The sequence below is a fragment of the Barbatula barbatula genome, assembly GCF_947034865.1.
Source record: "Barbatula barbatula genome assembly, chromosome: 23".
Lineage (NCBI taxonomy): Eukaryota > Metazoa > Chordata > Actinopteri > Cypriniformes > Nemacheilidae > Barbatula > Barbatula barbatula.
The window spans coordinates 2,141,810-2,165,582 of NC_136786.1; the positions used below are offsets into that span (position 1 = coordinate 2,141,810).

At 41.5% G+C, this 23,773-nt stretch overlaps 1 protein-coding gene across 6 annotated transcripts in view; it reads left to right on the forward strand.

Moving 5' to 3' along the window:
* Positions 1-23,773, forward strand: part of LOC306912176 (myosin phosphatase Rho interacting protein) — a 41,435-nt gene that overhangs the window by 12,439 nt on the left and 5,223 nt on the right. For 3 of the 6 annotated variants that reach the window (XM_079488098.1, XM_079488097.1, XM_079488096.1), the window contains exons 4-20: positions 2,358-2,509; positions 2,927-3,011; positions 3,488-3,541; positions 4,105-4,288; positions 5,519-6,179; positions 8,484-8,643; positions 8,938-9,045; positions 10,637-10,693; positions 10,814-10,882; positions 10,952-11,041; positions 11,925-12,034; positions 13,459-14,158; positions 14,275-14,391; positions 15,105-18,632; positions 21,109-21,256; positions 21,363-21,468; positions 21,555-21,714. In XM_079488098.1, coding sequence (XP_079344224.1) covers positions 2,358-2,509; positions 2,927-3,011; positions 3,488-3,541; positions 4,105-4,288; positions 5,519-6,179; positions 8,484-8,643; positions 8,938-9,045; positions 10,637-10,693; positions 10,814-10,882; positions 10,952-11,041; positions 11,925-12,034; positions 13,459-14,158; positions 14,275-14,391; positions 15,105-18,632; positions 21,109-21,256; positions 21,363-21,468; positions 21,555-21,714 — 6,489 coding nt within the window. Of the gene's footprint in view, positions 1-2,357; positions 2,510-2,926; positions 3,012-3,487; positions 3,542-4,104; positions 4,289-5,518; positions 6,180-7,513; positions 7,840-8,483; positions 8,644-8,937; positions 9,046-10,636; positions 10,694-10,813; positions 10,883-10,951; positions 11,042-11,924; positions 12,035-13,458; positions 14,159-14,274; positions 14,392-15,104; positions 18,633-21,108; positions 21,257-21,362; positions 21,469-21,554; positions 21,715-23,773 lie in introns of those variants that run through there. The other 3 variants (XM_079488100.1, XM_079488099.1, XM_079488101.1) reach the window with 3 other exon arrangements.

Here is a 23,773-nt window from a genome sequence, read left to right on the forward strand (position 1 = left end):
TAGTGATGTGTAGGAGGAAAATTCAGGATGACAAGAAGATTAGAACAGAAGGCTTTCTGCTATTTTCAGACCAGTTGCATCTGTACAAGTTTGTGCAATAATGTGTGTGTGTGTGATTGGAGGGCTCGTGGTTGTTGAACATACACATGCTGTAGTGTACGACCCCAGTGACCTCAATCAAACAGTTAGACCACGAATCAGCCAGTGATGTTGACCTGTGGGCAGGTCGAGGGTTAAAACTCTGGCGGCGTTTGCTTTGCTGAACCCAGATTCAGCAGTCCTTTTGTGTTGCGCAAAACGCTCGGTGAGTCGGTGGCGTTCCCAGGCCTCCCTCTCTAAAGACAGAGCGTGGTGCAGAGTGAAAGAAATGAGTTTTAATTCTGTTTGTTACAACGTTGAGATGATGTTTTCTGAGCGTTTGTTTCCCAAATATGACCACCTTGAACTTGCATTCTCTTCTGAATATTTGATTTGAAGTAATATTTCAGTATGTATGATCAAAGCTTAACTAAAATTAGTATATTGGATTGTTTGGCAAGATTTGTCCTGCTGTTAATAGAGAAAAGACGCGAGTGACTTTTGTATGTATGAACATGAAACAATTTTAAAGACAAGCTGATTTTAGACATTTTGTTTGTATAACCCACAGGTTAACAAAAAGAACATATGAAGGGTAGTTATAGCCAGTAAATATAAAGTGATTTTTGATATGTTTAAGAAAAGTCAGTATCACTTCAGTATAGGGGGCAATTCTCAATAGTTAGTAGCATGTCTATTATTGGCATATTGGCTGTTTTTTATTACTTATTCTGCATGTCCATATTCTACATCCCTAATCCTACCCAAAATCTACACATAACAACTACATTATTAAGTATTAATAAGCACTGAATTAAGAGTTTATTGGGAAAAGTCGTAGTTAATGATTTGTTAATTGCGAGAATTGCCCCCAATACTGAATAATCAAACCGCGCGGTCTGTAATGATGACCTGAATCTATCATCGGTTGAGCTTGTTCGACAGGAGATTCAGAGTAAAATGAAGCTGTTGCTAAATATGCAACTTCAATAAAAGAGAGACATGTTGTTAACACTTTTTTTTCTGGCTGTTTGTGTGTCTGTCTTCCCAAATTTCTTTTGAATGTCTGTATGTTGCTTGGTCACGGTTTCTGTGTGTGTCAGTCTTTTCTGTTGTGAGTGTGTGTGTGTGTGTGTGTGTGTGTGTGTGTGTGTGTGTGAACTCTGGCTGCACAGCAGAAAAGGAATCTTGTAACTCATCAGGATGTGATGTGTAGAGATGTTGTGAAAGAAGGTGAGAGAGATACTTGTAGAGAATGTTGGAGGAGGCAACAAGAGAGCACTACAGGGAGAATTAACCGGTTTAAACTATGTACATAGAACATATTCACATTTATTTGTATAGCACATATATATATATATATATATATATCTACATAGCACTTTTTACAATACATATTGTCTAGAATACACTATGTACTATTTTGTAACTAGATTATGTTCAGCATGGTTCATATCTTATTTGATATTTAAAGTATAAAAAGTATTTAAATAGTATAAAATATGACCCCCTACTTACATTTTGAATTGTTTTATTGCATATAAAGGGGAGAAAGGAGATAACTCATTTAAAAAAAATAAAAAATCAAGTTATTTTATTACGCATTCCAATTAATATCAATCAAACTGCAGTTGTTTGTTTTGATTTAAGCCGTAATAACTAAAGAAATACAGCGAACTAACACAGAATTATATCATTTTGGAACCAAACCCTTCATTTGTACATCTGTGTGCATATAAAATACCTGGGAGACCTTTGCCATACTGAATCCCACAGTGCAATGCAGTTAACCTGAGTTGCCATTGCTAGTTTGATTTCTGAATCTGAACTTCAGTCAAGTGTTTTTCAAGTGTGTGTTCAAGTGTGATATTTTTACCATATTGTTAAAAATGCAAGATTTAACATGCAACATACTACAGATTTGCATTGTTATGCACAGTTTTACTTTCTTATGATAGGCTGTGTTCATTGTATACTATACAGCAGGAAGTATAGTACATAGTAAGCGAGTCAATGTCTTAGTATTTAAAGTATGTGTGTAAACAGATTCCTCTTCCTCAATCTCCTGAACCCGGTTGACAGAACACACACACATACATAATGCCCAAAACACTGGAAGAGAAAACACACTCACACAGTTACTGTAATAACTGAATTGCGCAAACCAGAGATCACTTGCAGGTGTTGGTTTGTTTCATGTTTTGTTATCTAATCCAATGACATTGACATGTTTAAGTGTCACCTGTATTTGTGTAATATTTTGTTTGTGTGTGTTTCAGGCCAGCACTCTTCCACAGGGCACTATAAACCTGAATCAGTGTGTGGATGTTGTGGACGGTGAAAGTCGCTCGGGACAGAAGTATTCACTGTGTATCTGCACACCAGAGAAAGATCATTACATACGTGCTGAGAACAAAGAGGTCATACATGGGTGAGTCACACACGCATACGATTGTTGAAACTGTGAGGTCGCACATGTTCATATGTCACATTTGACATATGGCTGAAGCTGTCTGATATTTATTCACATTATTCCAGAAACATACTGTATGTTTTATCACTTCTGTGACTGTAACAGACATCAGTATAATAAGCTGTTTTACACATTTAAACATTCACCTGATGTTTATATCGATGAACACGAAGGACAGAATGAAGGGAGAAAAAGAACACATGAAGGGTAGTTATAGCCAGTAAATATAAAGTGATATTTGATTTGTTTAAGAAAAGTCAGTATCACTTCAGTATAGGGGGCAATTCTCACTATTTATTAGAATGTTCATGTGATTGATAAGGGTTCAGTTTTAGTTGTGTGATTAGTATTTCACTAAACGCTGTTTGTGTTCAGGTGGCAGGAAGCGCTTTTGGTGTTTCCTCGAACCAACAAACAAAACCAGAAGAAGAAACGGAAAGTAGAAACGCCCTCTCCACAGGTACACACACACACACACACACACACACACACACACACACACACACACACACACACACACACACACACACACACAGACACACACAGACATCTCACATTTACAAACTCACGACATGAGAGTAAATAATGATTTTCTTGTCAATGGGGTGTGACAGCATCAAATGAAGTCACTTTTTTTAAATGATGTCCAGACACAAAACCTCTGCAAATATATTGCTCACCTAATAATGCCACAACAAACTACTTTGAAATCTGAAGGTCGCACACATGGCACACAAACCACAGTATTTTATGATACGTTTTACTAGAACAGACAGCTTTAGAAAACAGCTTACAAAAGAGTCTTACAAAATAGTTCAGCAAAAAAGTTTTTTAGCTGATTTCAAATGTTATTCATGACAATTGATATGAAGTTATAATGAAGAGATGTGGGTCAGTTTGCTCACTAGTCTGACCTTCTGCCCTGTGTTTCGTCAGGCTACTGCTCTGCTAACGGGTCGATGTTCCCAGCAGAACATGAATGGGTTTATTGTAAGTCTAAAAAAAGTCTCTGGCCAATCAGAGCGCAGTGTCAAAGTCGTCAATATGTGTTCTGGGTCATTTGGGGGAAAATACAATTGACTGGAACTGTCAAACATGTCACTGACGGGAATATTTGTGTATTTATTTGTCAAATAATAAATTAACCTGCGTGTGTGTGCTTTCGCTGGGACGCTGGGCAGCTTATGCGCTTGTGCGTGTGTTTTTATGCAGAAATGTGTTGAGTGATTTTATGATTTAATCAAAAAGGTATTACTGGGCAGTCGAGTGGAAACAGGAAAGACACCGAACGTTAATCTGTGTGTGTTTGGGTGGGGTGTGGTGTGGTGCTGAGCGTAAATCAGTGTGTGTATGAAATCATACCACAAATGCTCATTTATTACGGGCCTGCAAGTTTAGACAGTTACATTCGTGTGCTTGCCTTATCTGTCTACACACACACACACACACACACACACACACACACACACACACAGGTGTTCTTGACATCAAAAGACTCTTTGTTCTTGTTTGAGTTGGGGTTAGTTAAAGATGATTTTTCTGTTTGTGTTCAGGAACCTGGTCCTGCGAAGGTTACAGTCACCAGCACCAGCAGCAGTATGGTGTGTCTGCCGAGCACTATAGCAAATGCTGAGCGTGTGCCGTCCACCCGCACCTCTCTGTGGCAGGAGGAAACATGGAGTCGAGCCACGATACCGACAAGCTGTAGTACCGGTAGCCTGAGCCAACTTTCAGATGGTAACCACATACACACACAGACCCGAGCCAAAGATGACTCCCATTTTGTAGCTAGTGCGTTTCTTAAAGTTTGCAAATCAAATGTTTAGCATATCATGGCCTTTTAAAAATGATTGCTCTTTGTCTTCCTGGAATATTGACTTTACATATTGTAATATGTCATTTTTGTCCTCACTTCTGTAATAATAAATAGCACCTTTCACCGAATATACAGGTGTATGTGTGAGATATTCCACAGCTGAATATAAAGTGTCTTCATCACTTTCACGCACGGTACAAGGTGTCAGGTGTGGGCTTTCTCGGCTGTTGAACTCAGCTATTGGCTGTTTAATAGGGATGCACTGAATGTTAGGCAACTGAAAATATTCGGACAAATAAAACACTCGCAGCGTACACAACCCTCTCTTTACCCTGGTTTTCACTTATTTGGGTGAACACGGAAAGTGCTTTTTTCTGTTGTTAGTCAAAAAATTGTATCCCTTTTATTGGAAAAAAAGCTTTGCAGTGTCAAGCAAGCGGCAACCTTCCGATCTCTCTCGTGAAGCCAACACAGAAATGACTTAAACTGGAATTCATCGTCTCCAGAAGAGAGCAGAAGCTCATGGAGACCCATGTTAAAACGGGCAACTTTACAGCAGAAAAAAACATGTTTATAACCTAGTACAAAAATAATTTGGACTTACCCGTTTAAGTCATATTAAGCCTTAGGTGACAAGTTTTTTACTTAGCCACTTGAGTGACAAGTGGTTTCAGCGCCTCAGCTCCAACCATGCCTGCATCTTTACCCATTTTCGATTATCAGGGAAGGAGGGGCTGCTAAAATGGCGACAGCCGGCCGGCTACGGCTTTAAGCTTCAAAACAGCTCTTCAGAAACCTACGGGTGACGTCATGGACACTACTTCCATATTTTATACAGGCTATGGTCCCAGCCCAGTTGAGGAAAGATATTTCATGAAAAAATAAAATTTGTCATTTTAAATTTCACTGGGACTTTAATAGTCACAGATTTGTGGGAAAAAACATTGAACTAAGAAAACATTTCATTTACAATCACTCACTCGAGCCTTATAAGTCTATCACAGTAACCACTCATTTCAGAACTCACTGTAAGTATAATCAAATATAATCATTATTAACAGGAACTGCTGAAACTATATTGTGTCAAAAACGTTCTATGTTACATTTATTTATAAATTGTAAGTGTAATTTTTCTGTCTTTATCCACTCAGACTCTGTGAACTTGGGTGTTGGTCGTAAACCACGGGTGGAGAGCGGATATTTTTCTCTAGAGAAAAACAAACCAGAAGATGAGGAAGAACAACATCCACGACAGCAAGAACTGTCCTCTTTCTCCTCCTCTCGCTCCAGGTATCTCTCAAATTATCCCGAAGTCTTCAGTTCTCCAGACAACTCTTCACAGGCCACACACACGTCACATGACACCCACACACCACATGACACGCACACTCTCAGTGACGCGTGTGTTCCTCCGAAGACTAACAATCACAGCATGCAAAGACCGAACAGATCAGACAAGAATCATTCATCTGACGCACAGACTTCTGTGGATGGCCCATCGTCAAAAGACTGTTCCTCGAGACCTGACACAAACACACACGTGTGCCACACAAACATCCTCCCATCATCACTGTCCTCATCCCAGAGTTCTTTAGACTCTGAGCAGAACACACAAAACCGGTGTCAGGCCGGAGCACTGGGCAGGGCGGGCCGAGGTGGGCAGGGTTACGCCGCCCTGGCGGACGTGCCCCGGGCGAAACGACTCAATCACCGGGAAGCGTTCCGTTCCAGTCAGAGACGTCAGGAGGTGCGAGCACGCACGAGGAGCCCGGGCAGAGAGGAAGTCGAGCGACTGTTTGGACTGGAACGAAGGTGACCAGCTCGTGCAGTAACATACACACACAGGCTCTGTTCCAAACCATCTGTAGGCAGGATCAAGCAATCGAACACCATCCAGAACGCCCTAGGAAACACAATGCTTGAGCAACTATATAGAATGTCATGGCAACCAGTAAGAACGGCCCAACCTTGTGTCAGTAAAAGTAGCACCATTTACAGTATATTTTCTTTAGAAACGGTAAAAATCCACTATCACTGTTTGCATTAAGCATTTGCATGCCTACGAAACCAAACGTGTTGCCTAGACATGCAGTCGAGCGTTTGGAACAGTGCCCAGGACACAAACACCTGAAGTATTTATTGAAGTGAACGTTCATGTTTAACAGCTTTAATAGTTTGTCATCAGTACAGTATAATGAAGTGAAGTTACACCAGCAGCATAAAACACAATCAACATGTCTCAGAGCGAGTCTAGAGGTCACATCTCCACCCACTGGTACTGACAGAAGAGTCTTAAACAGATAACTGACTGACAGTCAGAGATTGTGAAGAATAATTACTTTGACCTTCATCTCATTTCTGCAGCTTTAGCGCCACCTAGTGAGAACTGTGTTAAACTGAACCTTCATCTATTCTTTCATTTTGTCAAGGAATAGTTCACCTAAAAAGAAACAATGACTTTCAACTTTCATAGTGGATCCAAACAATCAAAAACATATCGATCAGAGCGCTCTGCTGAGGCAATGTGAGAGATTTCTGTAATCTTTTTTGTGTCTTTTTGCTCGGATCTTTTGACCGAATCGGTTGAATCAGTCTGAATGATTCATCTAAACTGATCCAGTTAAGTGCATCTCACTGACTCTAGTCTCTGTGTTTAAGAGGCACTTCGAGGTAAAGATAAACCGTAAACGATGACTTATATTTTGGGCGTGTTCCTTACGCAAAGCTGTAGAATATCTGTGTTGATTATTTGGGTGAACTGTTCCTTTAATGCATTTCTGAATCTGTGATTGAAGGAGAAACTTCTCTGCTCATTTCTTTATCTCTTCTGCTCTTTTTTTGTTGTTGCGTCTATTTGATCATTTTCTTCTCTTTTTCAGGCAATCTTCTGATACTCTGCCCTTCCTGCCCTGTGCCACGCCCTGCCCCACCCACTGACACGCCCACTGCTTACTTTCATTCCACCTGCTGGGGCTGAACTATAGCACACACACAATCTGTAGAGAAAACACAAGATCATTGAAAGATGAAGTTCACACTAACACAAGGGTGGACACGGGGATTAATGCATTACTCTCGCTGATGGTGTGGGGTTCTGCTGTTGCTGGTTTCCTGCGTCTGTCCTTCTGCTCCGCCATCTGCTCTTTATAATTCATAGGGGAGAGGGGGGTAAGATGTGCCATCTCATCAGTGTAGAAAACTGTCTGAGACTGAGAGGTGCATTTTAGAAGTATGTCAGCGTAACTTGTTTCTTTATGGCAGGTAAAGGAAATTCATTTTTAAATCTTGTCAGAAGTGTTTATTTGCATCTCAAGCACACTTACTTCACTCTCCTCTACAAGCAAGTCTACGACAGGCTGTCTAACATCATAGATTCTCATTTTTCAGTTCAATTTTATTTATATAACGCTTTTCACAATGTGCATTGTTCCAAAGCAGCTTTACAGGAGAATAACAGAAAAACACAGAAAAGGTAAACACAGCACAGTGTTTATAGGACAAGCAAGGTCATTCTAATAAATAATATCTAATGTATGTAGTCTCCCGGTGAGCAAGCCAACACGGCCCTGTGACGAGGAACCCAAACTCCAATGATAGATAAATGGAGGGAAAAAAAACCCTCTCAGCCGGGAGGGCCAGGTCTCCTCTGACGTGTCACAGCTGCACTCAGTGACTTCGATTAAAAGTTACTGAGTAAATGTTTATGAAAAATAGTGAGAGCTTATTAGTTGTGATATTAGACAACAGAGGAATATTATAAGCAGGGAAAATAGAAATGGCGTAATGTAACTGAGACGTCTCAAAGTTTCAAACATGAACATCTTCCTAAAGGTCAACTCAAAAGAGAAAATAAAGCTTGTCTGTGTTGGATGGCTCCAAAGTGCATCACATTATAACAGCGAGTGTTGCGAATACATTTTTATCACATGTGAATCATGACAATGTGCACCAAAGTGTCTGATGAAAACTCAATTTCTGCTCAAATCTCTGCTTGGACCTCTATCACAGCTAAAAACTGAATACCAGTGACTCAAATAGCATAAGGAAAACAAATGATGATGTTATGTTTTTTACTGTTGGTGTTGTTTGTATCCTGACCTCTGTGTTTTACTGCAGACGTTCTCAGGCCATCGAGAGGTTTGAGTGTCACAACACCGTCGACACTCCTGAGGAAATGGACATGGCCAATTCTACGACAGACCCCTCCCCTTCCTACTCCTCCACAGCTAATCAGAGAGCAGGACGTAATGAGCGCCGCCTCTCTAACCAGAAACAGGTATATTTCTTTATATATATATATATATATATATATATATATATATACTTTATATTGTAGTTCTCTTTATTGCCCAAATATCAGACCACAATTCATTGTAAATATTATTCCTGTTGACAGTGACTTGTAGTGTACTTACTCGGGTTTAGCAAAGCAAGTAACACATGAGCGTCAGCGAGGCAGTCCTGTACTAAATCTGAAGTTCTTATTCTTATTATGAAATGTAAAGAGGACCAATTAGCTGTAATTCATAATAATCTTCATTTATTACATTGTTTTCTTTTCCCATTGCAGGAGTTTTCATTGGATTCTGGTAAAGGGCGAACAGACATAGTTTCATCACATGCTGGATACCGAAGGGCTAAAAGTCTGGACCGCAGAGCCACCGAGACGCTCATGACTGTAAGAACACAAACACATTAAGGAATCACTTTTACTCGGACAGTGCTACCTTAAGGGCAAGTTATGGTCATGCTAGGACCTACGCCGTAGCCAACGTGCCGGGTTTCCTTTATACTTGTGCATCGTGGTCCGCGTGGACAGGCAATGACCACTAGGCGTTAGTGTCCACACGCGAGTTGCTTGTGTAACCAAGACAAGAGCCGAAGAAGCAGCAGCTCGTATGAGAAGCATTAGCAGTGATAGAGGCAAGTAAACACTGAGTCACTTTTGTTGCAGCTTGAAATGTTAAATACTGAAAAATAAGAGAGGGGTTCAGACCAATCACAGCACTTGCGGTCCGTGTTGAGTTGACGCGTTGTTTGGAGAGCGTCTTTGAAGAGATGCACGTCAGGATACTCACAGTCTATGGTCCTATGCATGACCATAAATAACGCTTTAGTGTTTTCATGTGGTAAATACTAAGGTTATGTGGTAGTATTTTTTTCTGCTCTATAATTCCAATATTTGGAATATTTGTACTGTGAAGAATTTAGTAACAACCCCTTAGATCATAGCTTTTGTGAGAGGCATACTGTAAGTTCAGTGTCTCTAGTCTTGTGTCACATATAGTGTGCTTTTAAAAATACACGTGTGTAGTCTTAAGAACACTGTAGTTTCATTTGCCTAATGACTGTAAGACTCCAAGTGTCTGGAGTGTGTGTGTGTGTGTGTGTGTGTGTGTGTGTGTGTGTATGTGTGTGTGTGTGTGTGTGTGTGTGTGTGCGCATGTGCATGTGCATTTGCATGTGTGGGTGTTTCAGCTGTTATTACTGGGTCCATGCAAACCCAACCCAGTGCCCCCTCACCACCCCCTGATTATAAATAGCATTTGCTTAGAGTTTTAGGAACAGCGTCACCAAGATTCAAACACACATGCCCAAACACACACACACGCGCGCACACATTCATGCTCATAGAGACAGAACGAAGGAATGTGAGTCAGAAGCGTGTGAGGAACAGGTCACAGATGAAACTCAATAAGACAAAGGTAGAGTGAACCTGAACAGCCAGACAAGATCTCTCTCATTATAAAACTACACTTTTACCACACTTCCGTGTAATTGGTTGGGATGCAGTGTTTTAGATTGTAGAAAAATGTTGTTTGTTTAAGGATCTGCAAGGTATGTTTGTGAATCTTGAGCATTGATAGTAGTTTGATATAAAACTTTGAATGTGGATTTTTGAATGTGGGTTTGTAGTTCACTTTCACCATTTGTTTATACTGTAAATTTAGTAAATCAGATGCCCGACAGCTGATGTTTATAAGGTGTTTAGTGTTTCTGAGCTGTATTTCTAACTTGTGAAACGTTCTCTATAACAGTATTTCTTAATCCTCCTTAAGACTCCTACAGATTTTAAATGAATACAAAAAGAAGCTGTCTATTCTCATCACAAAGATTTTTTATTCTGTTTTACAAATAAATTAAAGATATTCAAAATACTCACATTTCTACATAAACGGTTGTTGAGATCTCACACCAATGTATATATATATATATATATATATATATATGTGCTGTTCCATTTTATTCATTTCATGTTTTACATTCAGCCTGACCTGCTGAACTTTAAGAAAGGATGGATGACCAAACTGTACCAAGATGGTTTGGTGAGTCTAAAATAAATCTTAACCAGCGCCATTCAGGATTTCATATCTCAAACTCTGTTGTGCCATAGTTCAGTTAAAATGGTGATTATTTGGGTTTCTCTCTCTCTCTCTGGGTTTTAGTGGAAGAAACACTGGTTTGTCCTGACGGATCAGAGCTTGAGCTTCTACAGAGACTCGATCGCCGAGGAGGTTCGTATTTAAAACAGTGTAACATGTTAACACATTTCATACATGTGACACATCTGTCATGTTTCTCAGGCTGCTGATGTGGATGGAGAAATTGATCTGTCCATGTGTTACGACGTGACGGAATTTCCAGTCCAGAGGAACTATGGCTTTCAGATCCTAGTAAGTGAATTTTGATCTGTATAGACTGAAAACCAGTGTGGAGGAGAATGATGCAGTAGTAGTAGGTAGTAAGGGATGTTTGTGCAAAAAATCTATATCAACCTTTACAACAGTTTTGTATGACTCTGTGATGTAAGATGCCCAGGTCATAGCTCTTGATGTATTGATGTGTGTGAGACATAAGCGGTATGTTTTTACACCTAAATAAAGCGTCCGTGATGTTATCTTTAAGCCGTGTGTTGTATTGTCTGATCAGTAATGTCACCTGATCTGTCAACAGTCATAGCTGTGATATCATCACATCCTTCTAAAATAACATCATGTGACAAAACACATTCACTGTTCGTCTGTACTCTTCATGAGATAGATCTATGGGTGTTATACTGTAGTATCATGTTCACAAGACTTTAAAACATTTTTTTGTAAATGTTTGGTTAAACATAAAGCCGTCGTGATGTTCTTGATGTTGTGTTGTTTGTCTAGGTGGCAAATAACTGCAGGTTCTCAGCTGATATTATTTTGAAAGTTGTTTTCGAGATGTCAGAAATAGCAGAAAGCATTGCCTGTCTCTGTGTACAGACGAAGAGAAGGGCGCCAGTGTCAAGAAATGAATAACAACTGTAAATATAACTTGCAGCTATCTTTACGCTTCAGAATTCACTGGATTCATGACAAGTGTGCTGTTAAACACTAGAGAACAATGTTGCGCTTCAACAAAAATGTTTTAAGATTACACCTTTTGAGCTGTGGATTGTTTCTTCACGGTTGTGTAAAACATCAGGGAATTAAAAAATTTTGTATTTACATCCCACAGCAATAACAGCAGTATAACAGAAGGAGTGTTAGTATTCATGTTTTGTCTTTTGGTTTGTCTTCCTCTCAGAGTAAGGAGGGAGCGTTCACACTCTCTGCTATGACCTCTGGGATACGTCGTAACTGGATTCAGGCCATTTTGAAGAACATGCGGCCCACCATTGCTCCTGATGTCACACGGTGAGTTTCAACATCACGTTCAGACTAGATTTTCATCTGTGCGCTGAATGAATCAGAAGATATTGGGAATGTATGTAAAAATGTTTATTGACTTCGCAGAAATGGCACAATTCACCTTAAAAGAATACTCAACTCACAATACTAACTTACTCAAAGTCATTTTCTTTTATCTAAGTACACCTACACTTATTTTTCACCCTCTGAATCATTCAACACTTTTAAACTGTTCATAAAAAGTCACCAACTCATGTTGTATCTTATTTTTCTCTCATTTCTTACTCAAGTATTATTTATTTTCTTTTGTTTTTTCTGCATCATTCCCTCCGGCCGCAGGAAAAACGTGTCTCTGAAACTTTCAGTTCTTATGCCAAGGTCTGCATTTCCTCCTCTTATTCTGACCTGTGTGTGCATTTGTTTGTTTGTATGTGTGATGTCAGAGCTGAGCTCTAGTTATGTGCTGTCGTGATGTCTCGGCTTCTCTGATATGTCATTTATTACTGTGCTCGCTCTGTGATTTGTTAGTAAGTGATGTAACCTCACTGGCGACTCTCTCTCTCTCTTAAATATAGGAGAGATGGACAGAGATAGAAATTACATCTAGAGTTATTTTGGGGTGTGTTACAACACTACTTTGTGTGTGTGTGTGTGTGAGCGTAATGTTTTGACTGTATAAATTACTTTTGATTCTTTTATTAAATATTAAGTTTAGTTTACGCTGTTATTTCAAAGCTGTTACCAACTCTAGTTATTGTGTGCTGGTTATACAACAAAACACATGATGTTCACACCTCACTTTTATGTCTCTCCCTCTTGTTGCCATGTTACACCACCTACTTCTTTAAAGGTGATGAAATAGAGCATTGCATCATTGGTCTGTTTTAGAATCCACAGACACGCCGAGGGTTTACAGACGTGCCTGACATCAGTTAAATGCCACACAGTGACCAGATGAGTTTCATACCCTACTAACCATTAATCAAACTATCCTGTCTGCAGTAGTTTGTGTGTGTTTTAGACAGCTGTAACACATTTTTGTGTTTAACACCTTGTTTGTGTGTGTGTGTGTTTACTGTGGCTTACTGTTTTCTTTGTGTTTTTGTTTTCTTTGCATTCTAAACCTATTCTTACTGGTAAACATAGCTTATTGTTGATTCCTTAAACAAAATGTCAAATGCTATAACTTTTAAGTCACTTTGGAAAGAAGCATATGTTATGATATGATCTATAATATGATCTACTGTATAATATAAGATATGATATATAATATCATATATGGTATGGTATGCATGATATGGTATGATCTTTAATATGATCTACTGTATAATATTATAAGATATGATATATAATGTATGGTATGGTATGGTATGTGTCATATCATATGCATTAGGGTATTGATTTATCATCCAGTACGTTCTCTCTCACAGTTCTCTTACAGAGGAGCGAAGCAGATCAAATGTGGAAGAGAACTTTATCCAGCCCCCTCCTAACTCTTCACAATCGAACAGCTCTGCAGTCGAAACTCAAAAGTCACATAATGACTTCACAGACTCTGCTCCTCCCACCAATCAGCGCAAGAAACCCAAGAGAGAAGGACGATCTAAAACCATCGACTGGGTGGAGTTTCAGCCGGGACAGCACAATGAGAGCAATCAACTCTTAAGAAAGAGAGCAGATACTTTAGTAATAAACTCCACATCTTCTCCATCCTCAGTCTCCTCCTCTCCCATCACCTCCACTAATCAAACCAACAAGTCGTCACAGCGAGACGAAGATGAAGTAATCAGGGAGGATGTGTGTCAAGAGCGCCTCCATCAGACGGGTACAGTCAATGCATGTACAGAATCAGAGCACCCTTCAAAAATCCCCCACAAGGTGTCTCATGAACAGGTGAGGATGGAGATAGACCAACCCAGAGACACGCAGGAGGTCGATGGTCATCGGATGGACCGCAGGAACTCAGACATTCAGGTGGAGATTGAACAGAGGTGGCATCAGGTTGAAACCACGCCCCTTAGAGAGGAAAAGCAGGTGCCAATCACTGGAAACTCCACTAGTAACATCTCAAACGCTCCCGTTGGAGAGAGACACCAGCCACAAGAGATGACAATCGTACTGGAAAAAGAGGTTTGAGAAGCAATTCTTTCTTGGCTCATTTTGTATTGTAATTTTTTTCTTTGATAAATTCATTATAACATTTCTTAACGTCAGATCTCATGCATTACTGTGATGTTGTTTTATAGTTGGGTCAGGCGCAAAGAGAGCTGGCCAGACTTCAGCAACAAAACAGCATCTTACAGGAACAACTTCAAGATTCCCGCAAGAGAGAGCAGAACGGCCGGGAGGGATATATACTACAGGTACCAAGAAACAATTTTAAACATTTTTTTTTAAATTAAAATCTGAAGTGTTAGTGGCTTTTGATTTTTAATTCAATACTAATATATGTTTGGGTTTTAAATGAACTCTCAGCATGAGTGAATTAACTGATCTGCTGTATTTCTTTCCCTGGGCTCTGACTGGGCTTTGGTTAAAATTCTGGTAACCAAAAAACCTTTTCTCCAAAGATGAGACATTTGAAAAAGCTTTCAGCTGTGCTTTTCTGCTTGGTTTGTTTAGGCACGTGTTTGTCTTTTTCATCTCTCATTGTTTTGTCGCATAATTTTGTGTCATGGGTTTTGGAATGACTGTTCTCTATAGTGCCTTTCGTATAATCTTGGCGACTGCTTATTTCTCTGTTCATCTTTTTTTCCTTCTTATATTCCCATGTTTTTCTAGACAATATCATTGTATTGTCCATCCAATCACAAATTTGCGTTTCATAGTTCCACGCCCTCTTTAGATCACTTGTGTCCCTTTTTAAATGTACACATTTTTCCTTCATTTTGGAGCACTCGCATCATTTTGTCCATCTTTGACGTCATCTTTCAAAAGCACAGTGGAAAGCTTGAGTAAGTACAAAACAGCAGAAATTAATCTGTCAACGTTCCAGCCACAGCTCAGAGAATGGTAAGCACATGTACGTAGCAATGAAAACAAAGTCTAATGTCACTTTCCCCTTAATCTATTAAAGAGCGACACAACCACTGCGAAGCCTCCATCTGATGCAACTTCATCAATTGTTCACCGAGCACCGTGGCAACGCCTCAACAGGGTTAACCAAGACTTAGGGACCGAGCTAGATTCCCAGCGCCGCAGACATGACAAGGCACACCAACAAGTTCACAGCTTGAGGCGCAGCTACAGCGAAGCGCAGGATATCATCGGCCACCATGAGGCGGAAATAGAGGCCTTGCAGGAGAAGCTCACGACAGCTATGGAGGAGATAGTAGCCAGCGAACAGGCGGTGGCACGTATGCGCAGCGAGCTGAAAATAGAGCGTGTCCGCTGTCACGAGCGAGAGGAGGAATGGATCCGGAATGAGGTGGCCCTGCGCACACAGCTAAGAGAGAGCGAGGAGCGTCTGCGGCAGGTGGAGGCCAGTCTGCTGGAGAAGAACCAGGAGCTCAGACAGTTGGAACAGCAGCAAGCTTTGCAGAGAGATCAGCATCGTGAGGTGCAGAGACTTCAGGAGAGACTCACTGAGTCCACTGGACATCTGATTGCCATGGAGGAGCAGCAGACTCTCCGGGAAGAGCGGGAGAGGAAAGAGCAGAGATGCCAGGAGGAGAAACACGAGCGGGAGCGGCAGGGGTTAACTCGGAGGTTGGCGGAATCTGAAGAGAGGAGGTGTGAGATGGAGGAGCAGCTGCAGGAAATGCAGGAACAGGTAGAGGAGCTGCTGAGAGGGGGTGGTGGAATAGAAAGCAGCGTAGGACTTCGAGACGAAGTGCAGCGTCTTCAGCAGGAGCTGGAGGCGCAGAGCGCTACGGTGGAAATACTGCGGGAGAGCGTGAGGAGGTTGGAGGAGGAACGTGACCAACTGACATGCCGCTGTCAGGAGCTCCTTAATCAGATCTCTGAGGCCGACAGGGAGGTGGGAAAACAACAGGCATGTTTAACAACCGTGGAAATGGATTATCACTCCCTGGAGAGCTCGTATGAGCATGTGTCTGAGGAGTTTGCGAGGATAAGTCAAGTGCTGAGGGAGAAGGAGGACGAGGTGAAGTGGACGAAGGAGATGTACGAACAGCTGATCAGACAGAAAGAGGAATACTTGAGCGAAGCTCTCGTGAAGATGGCCACCCTCGGCAGCAGCCTAGAAGAAACAGAACTTTGTCTGCAGCAAAAATCAGAACTTCTTTCTAAGATTGAGCATGATTATCCAGAACTGGTGGAGTCTGGTCAAGCAGAACGAGAGCTGCAGGCCAAACTCGTATGTGCAGAAGTTCGCATCGCTGAGCTGGAAGAACATCTCAGCGCACTGCGACTCGGATACGCTGATCTCAGTATGCGCCGTTGTCGATCGCAGGAAGACATGTTGGATGGGTTGAAAGAGGTGCAGTGTGATGTCTCATCCTCAAGTGCTTCCCAACTTCAGCTCAAAAGAAGCAGTTCGGAGACGTCTATTGTGAAGAGGCAGAGGATTCGCTTCTCCACCATCCAGTGCCAATCATACCACCATGCTCAGACAGAAAACGCATCAAGTCTGGATAACATTCTTGACTGTGTCGTCAGTGATAGATCATTCCAGCGAGATCCAGAGAAGTTCATCTCCATCATACATAACTTAGAAACCAAGCTGTTATCCACGGAAGAGAAGCTGAGACACCTCACAGAAAAGATCCGTGATCGTCCCGATGCTTCAGACATGAGCACAGGGGCCATGGAGGACTGCACGACTAAAACCTGTGATGAGTTACCCATGAATGAACCCAGCGAGAAGATCCTCAAGACTGAACTTGTAAGTGATGAATATGAAAAAGCCTTGGTATTGGTGGAGTCCTGCACAGAAAGAGTCAGAGAAATTCTGAGCGGTAACAGCGAGACCAGCACATCTGAATCTCTCATGTGTAATCTTGCAGAAGTAGAAAAATGTTTGGTTTGTGCCGTCGTGCACTTGAGGCAGGGCGGCATGATGTATGAGCCACGTCAAACCTCTGAGGGCACAGAAATGTCATCTGAATCTTTGAAGCAAAGTGTGAAACGCTTTGCTGAAACATTAACATTTGAAGCTGAAGTTCTGGAGAGGATGTGCTTCTCTCTGCAGGATCTGAACTCGGATACGATGTCAGCCCTGAACTTCATTCACAAAGATGTTGAAAACATCAAGAAGAGCAGCAAGGGTCTTTCTGTAGTTTATGCTGATATACTCACACGAAAACTTCTCCTAGAGACAACTTTCCTCGCCGAGGTGGAAAAGCTGGAGACAGATGCAGGTAGCTCTTTCACACAGGATGTCATCAAGAATGCCTGCATTAGTGCTGAACTTGCTTATTCACTTCAGAATTTAACCACGAGTTTCCAGGAGAAGGTCGATGAGCTTCAGAGAGACTTGGCCAAAGCGAACGTGACTGTAAAGCAAAGGGTTGAAGCTCTGAAAGAAGATGCAGATTGGCTCGCTGATGTCACGCCTCCTGAACTTGCCCCCTATATGGAGCAGATTGAGAGTGAGGAAGCTCGGAGCCTAGCCGCGGATATTGTACAAAGACATTTCTCAGATGGTCTGCCCTTTCACAGCGCTGAATCAGTTCCACATGTACAAACCGTCTGGGAAAATCTTACTGCCGAGCTCAAGAAGCAAGCAAAAGCCCTGCGTAGTCTCTCCGGTGAGATTGACCGGATCTGTGAGGAAGGAGAAGCCAGTTTACTTTCAGCATTTGCAAATGCTTTTAAAATGAGTTCATGGCATGGTGACTCGTTGTGCATACAGGATGCACTGATGCAAGCTCAGGTTGCTTATGTGGCCTGCAGGTTGCGAGCCAGTCATACGAGAGAACTTTCACTATGCCAAGAGACCAGACGCAGTATGGCGGCATTGGTCCAGGAACACGCTGAGAGCGTTGCAGCCATCCAGCGGCACTACCAGAGCTGTTTAGAGAAGGAACATATGGGCTTCACAAGCACCATCAGCTCCTTACAGGAGGAAAATGACATGTTACGAGGAGAGCTGTCTTATAAACTCAGAGAGCTACAAGAGCAACGGCAGAATCTTAGTCAGTTAGAAGAGGCGTTTCATAGAGAGAAAGAGGAGCTAAAGAACCGGCACTCAGAGGAGATGGGACAGGCACAAGAGGAGCAGATCAGCAGAGAGCTGGAGCTGATGGAACGGGCCGCCAACAGCCAACAACACCTTGAGATGCTTCTGCTGAAAATGGAAGATGCTGAGATAATACACAAAGAGCAGATTGCAAAGCTTGAGCAGGAATTTCAGGCGAAGGTCCGAGAGCTAGAAGAAGCCAAACGAGAGGAGCTTCACAAACTCAAGGAGTGCTATGACCGGACCATCTGCTCGCTGGAGGAGAGGAACAAGAGAGAGGAGGAGAGAGACGAAGCTACGGTTTGTCCGATGGATGAAGGAGGTGAATCTGAATCTCTGCTGAGGGTTCAAGAGCTGGAGATGCAGTTGACCGTCATGAGAGAGGAGTTGGAACAGAAACCACTGGACGAAGACCTGAACAGTCTGAAGGAGAAGTACCAGAGAGATCTTGACAGTCTCAAGGTTTAAACTTTTACAGCTTTTCACCGCTTTGGCCCTCAGTAGTGCATCGCTGTTAAATGGGGTTGCAGTGGTTTTGGCTGATTTACTTAACTCAACTTTATATATATAGCGCTTTTTACAATTTTCATTGTTACAAAGCAGCTGTAAATGAAACATACTGACTATTAACAAAACGTTAAAGTTATTCAAGTAAGAACACACACCGAAAACAGACACACACACAGGTTCATACACACCCACATGCAAAAAAGAAAAATGGACTCACAACTCCAAATGCACAGAACATAAAACACACACTTACTAACACACACAAGGGCGCCTTTAGGTAACAAGAGGCCCTGGGCTAAAGCTGTACAGTAGGCTACCCTACCTTCCACCTGCTTTTTCTCTTCACTTTCATGGCTTTACGGTGGGTCTCAAAGCCTTCATGCTCCAAAATGCGTTCTTTTGACTGTTTTCAGTCATTAAAACCATTTGTGAACATGTTGGCTTTATCTCCAATAATTTTACATGCAAAAAAAATTTTCCTTTGTAAGGTGAATACAAAACCCATTCTCCTGTCACACACTCTCCATTCCCAAGTTCACGTCTCAAATAACTTTGTGAAAATTACTGTTCTGGTGTTTATGAAAGTGAAAGTGAAAGTGAAAGTGACCTATTTGTCAGTTATGGAGAACCATACCTGAAATTTGCCCTCTGCATTTAACCCATCCAGAGAGTGGTGAACACACGCACAGCAAGTGGTGAACACACGTACACCCGGAGCAGTGGGCAGCTATCACTGCAGCGCCCGGGGAGCAAGTAGGGGTAAGGTGCCTTGCTCAAGGGCACCTCAGTCGTTACCTGCCGGCCCTGAGGATCGAACTGGCAACCTTCTGGTCACGAGTCCGACTCTCTAACCATTAGGCCACGACTGCCCAACGTGTTTATACACGTGTTCTGAAGCTGACACGTCATTTTGACAAGATTCTGGTTTCTTTTTTTGGCCCAGTATGCATTAGAGTCTATTTTATTCCAACAATTCTGATCTGTTAACAGTGCTCTTGAATCAGGGCTTGCTTTGTTGATTTTCTCACTCTATCACACCCACACTCCCGGGTCCACCACCAGGCTAGTTGAGGTAAAGTTAGATTTGTCTTCTATATTATCAGGTGCACTACATACAATATCACTCCCACAACGGGTGTAGATGTTCCCTCACCTTTTAGTCGTTCAGAAGGGTTTGTTGTTTTATTGCCGCTTTCTTGGTTGTCTTCAAGGGACATTTCAGATCTATTATTATATATCGCTTTGGCTAGCATCCCCTAAAGGCTTGTTAACTTCAACTTTTTTTCAAAAGCTCTCATGCTTCTTGAAGTCCGCGATTGTTAACACTATAAAGTCAGTCACACGCGCCAATGGTGTTAAATCTCCGTTATTAAAGAATCTTTTTTTCATGTCAATTTAAATGAATTACAACTATGAACAAACTTTAAAATTACTTTTATTTTAATATTTTTTGTGCAGTCAGTAGGGCCCTGCCCAGTGCACACACACACACACACACACACACATTGCTAGGATTTTCTGCTAGGATGACCACTGCAACCCTGTAATCTCATAACCGCCACCCTCACAACCTCATGCTGTAGTGTACATACTGTAGCAGCACAAGCAACTGATTTCAGACACACACAGATGTTTAGCAAACAGTTTGCATGTTTGTGTGTTTGAATGCATGAATCCACTGCTTTAGTTAACCTCTTATATTCATGTTTCTTTCCTGTAAATTAATCTCACACCTTGTGATGATATTCCTGTCCAGTTTGGTGCCGCCCGACCCTGTTCACCTGCTTCTGCCATTATTTACAGATTTAGAAACGTGCAGTCATTATAGTTGTTGAGGGTTGCCATAAAAATAATGATTTTCATTTTATTTGATCAGTTCTATCTGTTGAAATAACAATGTAAACACTGCTGTTTAATGATTTAGAGTCACTTGAGTAAAATGTTTTTGGTTATCTTTGATTGCTTTTCCTCAAACTAAAATGTTGATCAAAATGCTTTGATATCACGATTTGAACTCAATAAGAGCTCGGAACTGTTTACATCTCTGGAAATAAGATGGTCAAACAGTTTTCAGTCACAACATAATTCACAATGTATACAAATACAAAAAGTTACAAATGTATATTATTCAATAGTTTTGATTATTGCAAAATGCAATATAAATATATACAGTATATAATAATAATAATGAATATTAGTGACACTAAACTTAAACAGTTGTGTAAGTTATACCAAGTCATAAAACTTTAGCAGTCAAACATTTGTGTTTGTTATATGACCAAACTGATATGGTAACTGCATTTTCTTGATTGAAAACTAATTCAGACTTTAAATTAGAAAATCAAGTGTTAATATCCAGCGCTAGAAGAGAATGCTCTTGTATGCGAGTATGTGTTTACGTTTTTGTACCATTTGATATGGAACGCAGGCGACATGTGAGCGTGGATTTGCAGCGATGGAGGAAACTCATCAGAAGGTTATCGGGGACATCCAGAGACAACACCAGCGAGAGATCCAGAAACTCCTGGAGGAGAAAGAAAGACTGCTGGAGGAAGAAACTAACGCCACTATTGCTGGTACTGAAAGCATCACAATATCTCATCTTCACCAGTAAATCATCATAAAGGGTCATTCTCACTGATTCACCGAAGGTTGATCTGTATGTTGTTGTTGTGTCTGCAGCGATCGAGGCCATGAAAAACGCTCATCGAGAGGAAATGGAGAAATCCCATCGGACACAGATAAGCGGGGTGAGCGCAGACATCCAGGAGCTGCGCAGACAGTACGAGTGAGTGTGTATAGATAATTTTCAGTCATGTTTGTTCGTTCACACTTCTCTCTTTGAGTTTGTCTTGTGTGTGTGTCTGTGTGTAGAGAGGAGCTGCAGTCCATCCACCGTGAGCTGGAGGTTCTGTCTGAGCAATACTCACAGAAGTGTTTAGAGAACGCACACCTGGCACACGCACTGGAGGCCGAGAGACAAGCGCTGGGACAGTGCCAGAGAGAGAACCACAAACTACACACACACAACCAGGTCAAACACACACACACGCAAACTACACACTCAGATTACACACAGTCACACCATATCAACTAGCATACCAACAAATCAATCACATCAACACTCACAAACTACACGCATTCAACCAAATCAACGCGCACAAACTACACGCATTCAATCAAATCAACACGCACAAACAACTCACATTCAACCAAATCAACACGCACAAACTACACGCATTCAACCAAATCAACGCACACAAACTACACGCATTCAACCAAATCAACGCACACAAACTACACGCATTCAATCAAATCAACAGGCACAAACTACACGCATTCAACCAAATCAACACGCACAAACTACACACATTCAACCAAATCAACACGCACAAACTACACGCATTCAACCAAATCAACACGCACAAACTACTCACATTCAACCAAATCAACACGCACAAACTACACGCATTCAACCGAATCAACACGCACACACTACACGCATTCAATCAAATCAACACGCACACACTACACGCATTCAATCAAATCAACGCGCACAAACTACACGCATTCAATCAAATCAACGCGCACAAACTACACGCATTCAATCAAATCAACACGCACAAACTACTCACATTCAACCAAATCAACACGCACAAACTACACGCATTCAACCAAATCAACGCACACAAACTACACGCATTCAATCAAATCAACAGGCACAAACTACATGCATTCAACCAAATCAACACGCTCAAACTACACGCATTCAACCAAATCAACACGCACACACTACACGCATTCAACCAAATCAACACGCACAAACTACTCACATTCAACCAAATCAACACGCACAAACTACACGCATTCAACCAAATCAACACGCACAAACTACACGCATTCAACCAAATCAACACGCACAAACTACACGCATTCAACCAAATCAACACGCACACACTACACGCATTCAACCAAATCAACACGCACAAACTACACGCATTCAACCAAATCAACACGCACAAACTACTCACATTCAACCAAATCAACACGCACAAACAACTCACATTCAACCAAATCAACACGCACAAACTACACGCATTCAACCAAATCAACGCACACAAACTACACGCATTCAACCAAATCAACGCACACAAACTACACGCATTCAATCAAATCAACAGGCACAAACTACACGCATTCAACCAAATCAACACGCACAAACTACACACATTCAACCAAATCAACACGCACAAACTACACGCATTCAACCAAATCAACACGCACAAACTACTCACATTCAACCAAATCAACACGCACAAACTACACGCATTCAACCGAATCAACACGCACACACTACACGCATTCAATCAAATCAACACGCACACACTACACGCATTCAATCAAATCAACGCGCACAAACTACACGCATTCAATCAAATCAACACGCACAAACTACTCACATTCAACCAAATCAACACGCACAAACTACACGCATTCAACCAAATCAACGCACACAAACTACACGCATTCAATCAAATCAACAGGCACAAACTACACGCATTCAACCAAATCAACATGCTCAAACTACACGCATTCAACCAAATCAACACGCACAAACTACACGCATTCAACCAAATCAACACGCACAAACTACTCACATTCAACCAAATCAACACGCACAAACTACACGCATTCAACCAAATCAACACGCACAAACTACACGCATTCAACCAAATCAACACGCACAAACTACACGCATTCAACCAAATCAACACGCACAAACTACTCACATTCAACCAAATCAACACGCACAAACTACACGCATTCAACCAAATCAACACGCACAAACTACACGCATTCAACCAAATCAACACGCACAAACTACACGCATTCAACCAAATCAACACGCACAAACTACTCACATTCAACCAAATCAACACGCACAAACTACACGCATTCAACCAAATCAACACGCACAAACTACACGCATTCAACCAAATCAACACGCACAAACTACACGCATTCAACCAAATCAACACGCACACACTACACGCATTCAACCAAATCAACACGCACAAACTACACGCATTCAA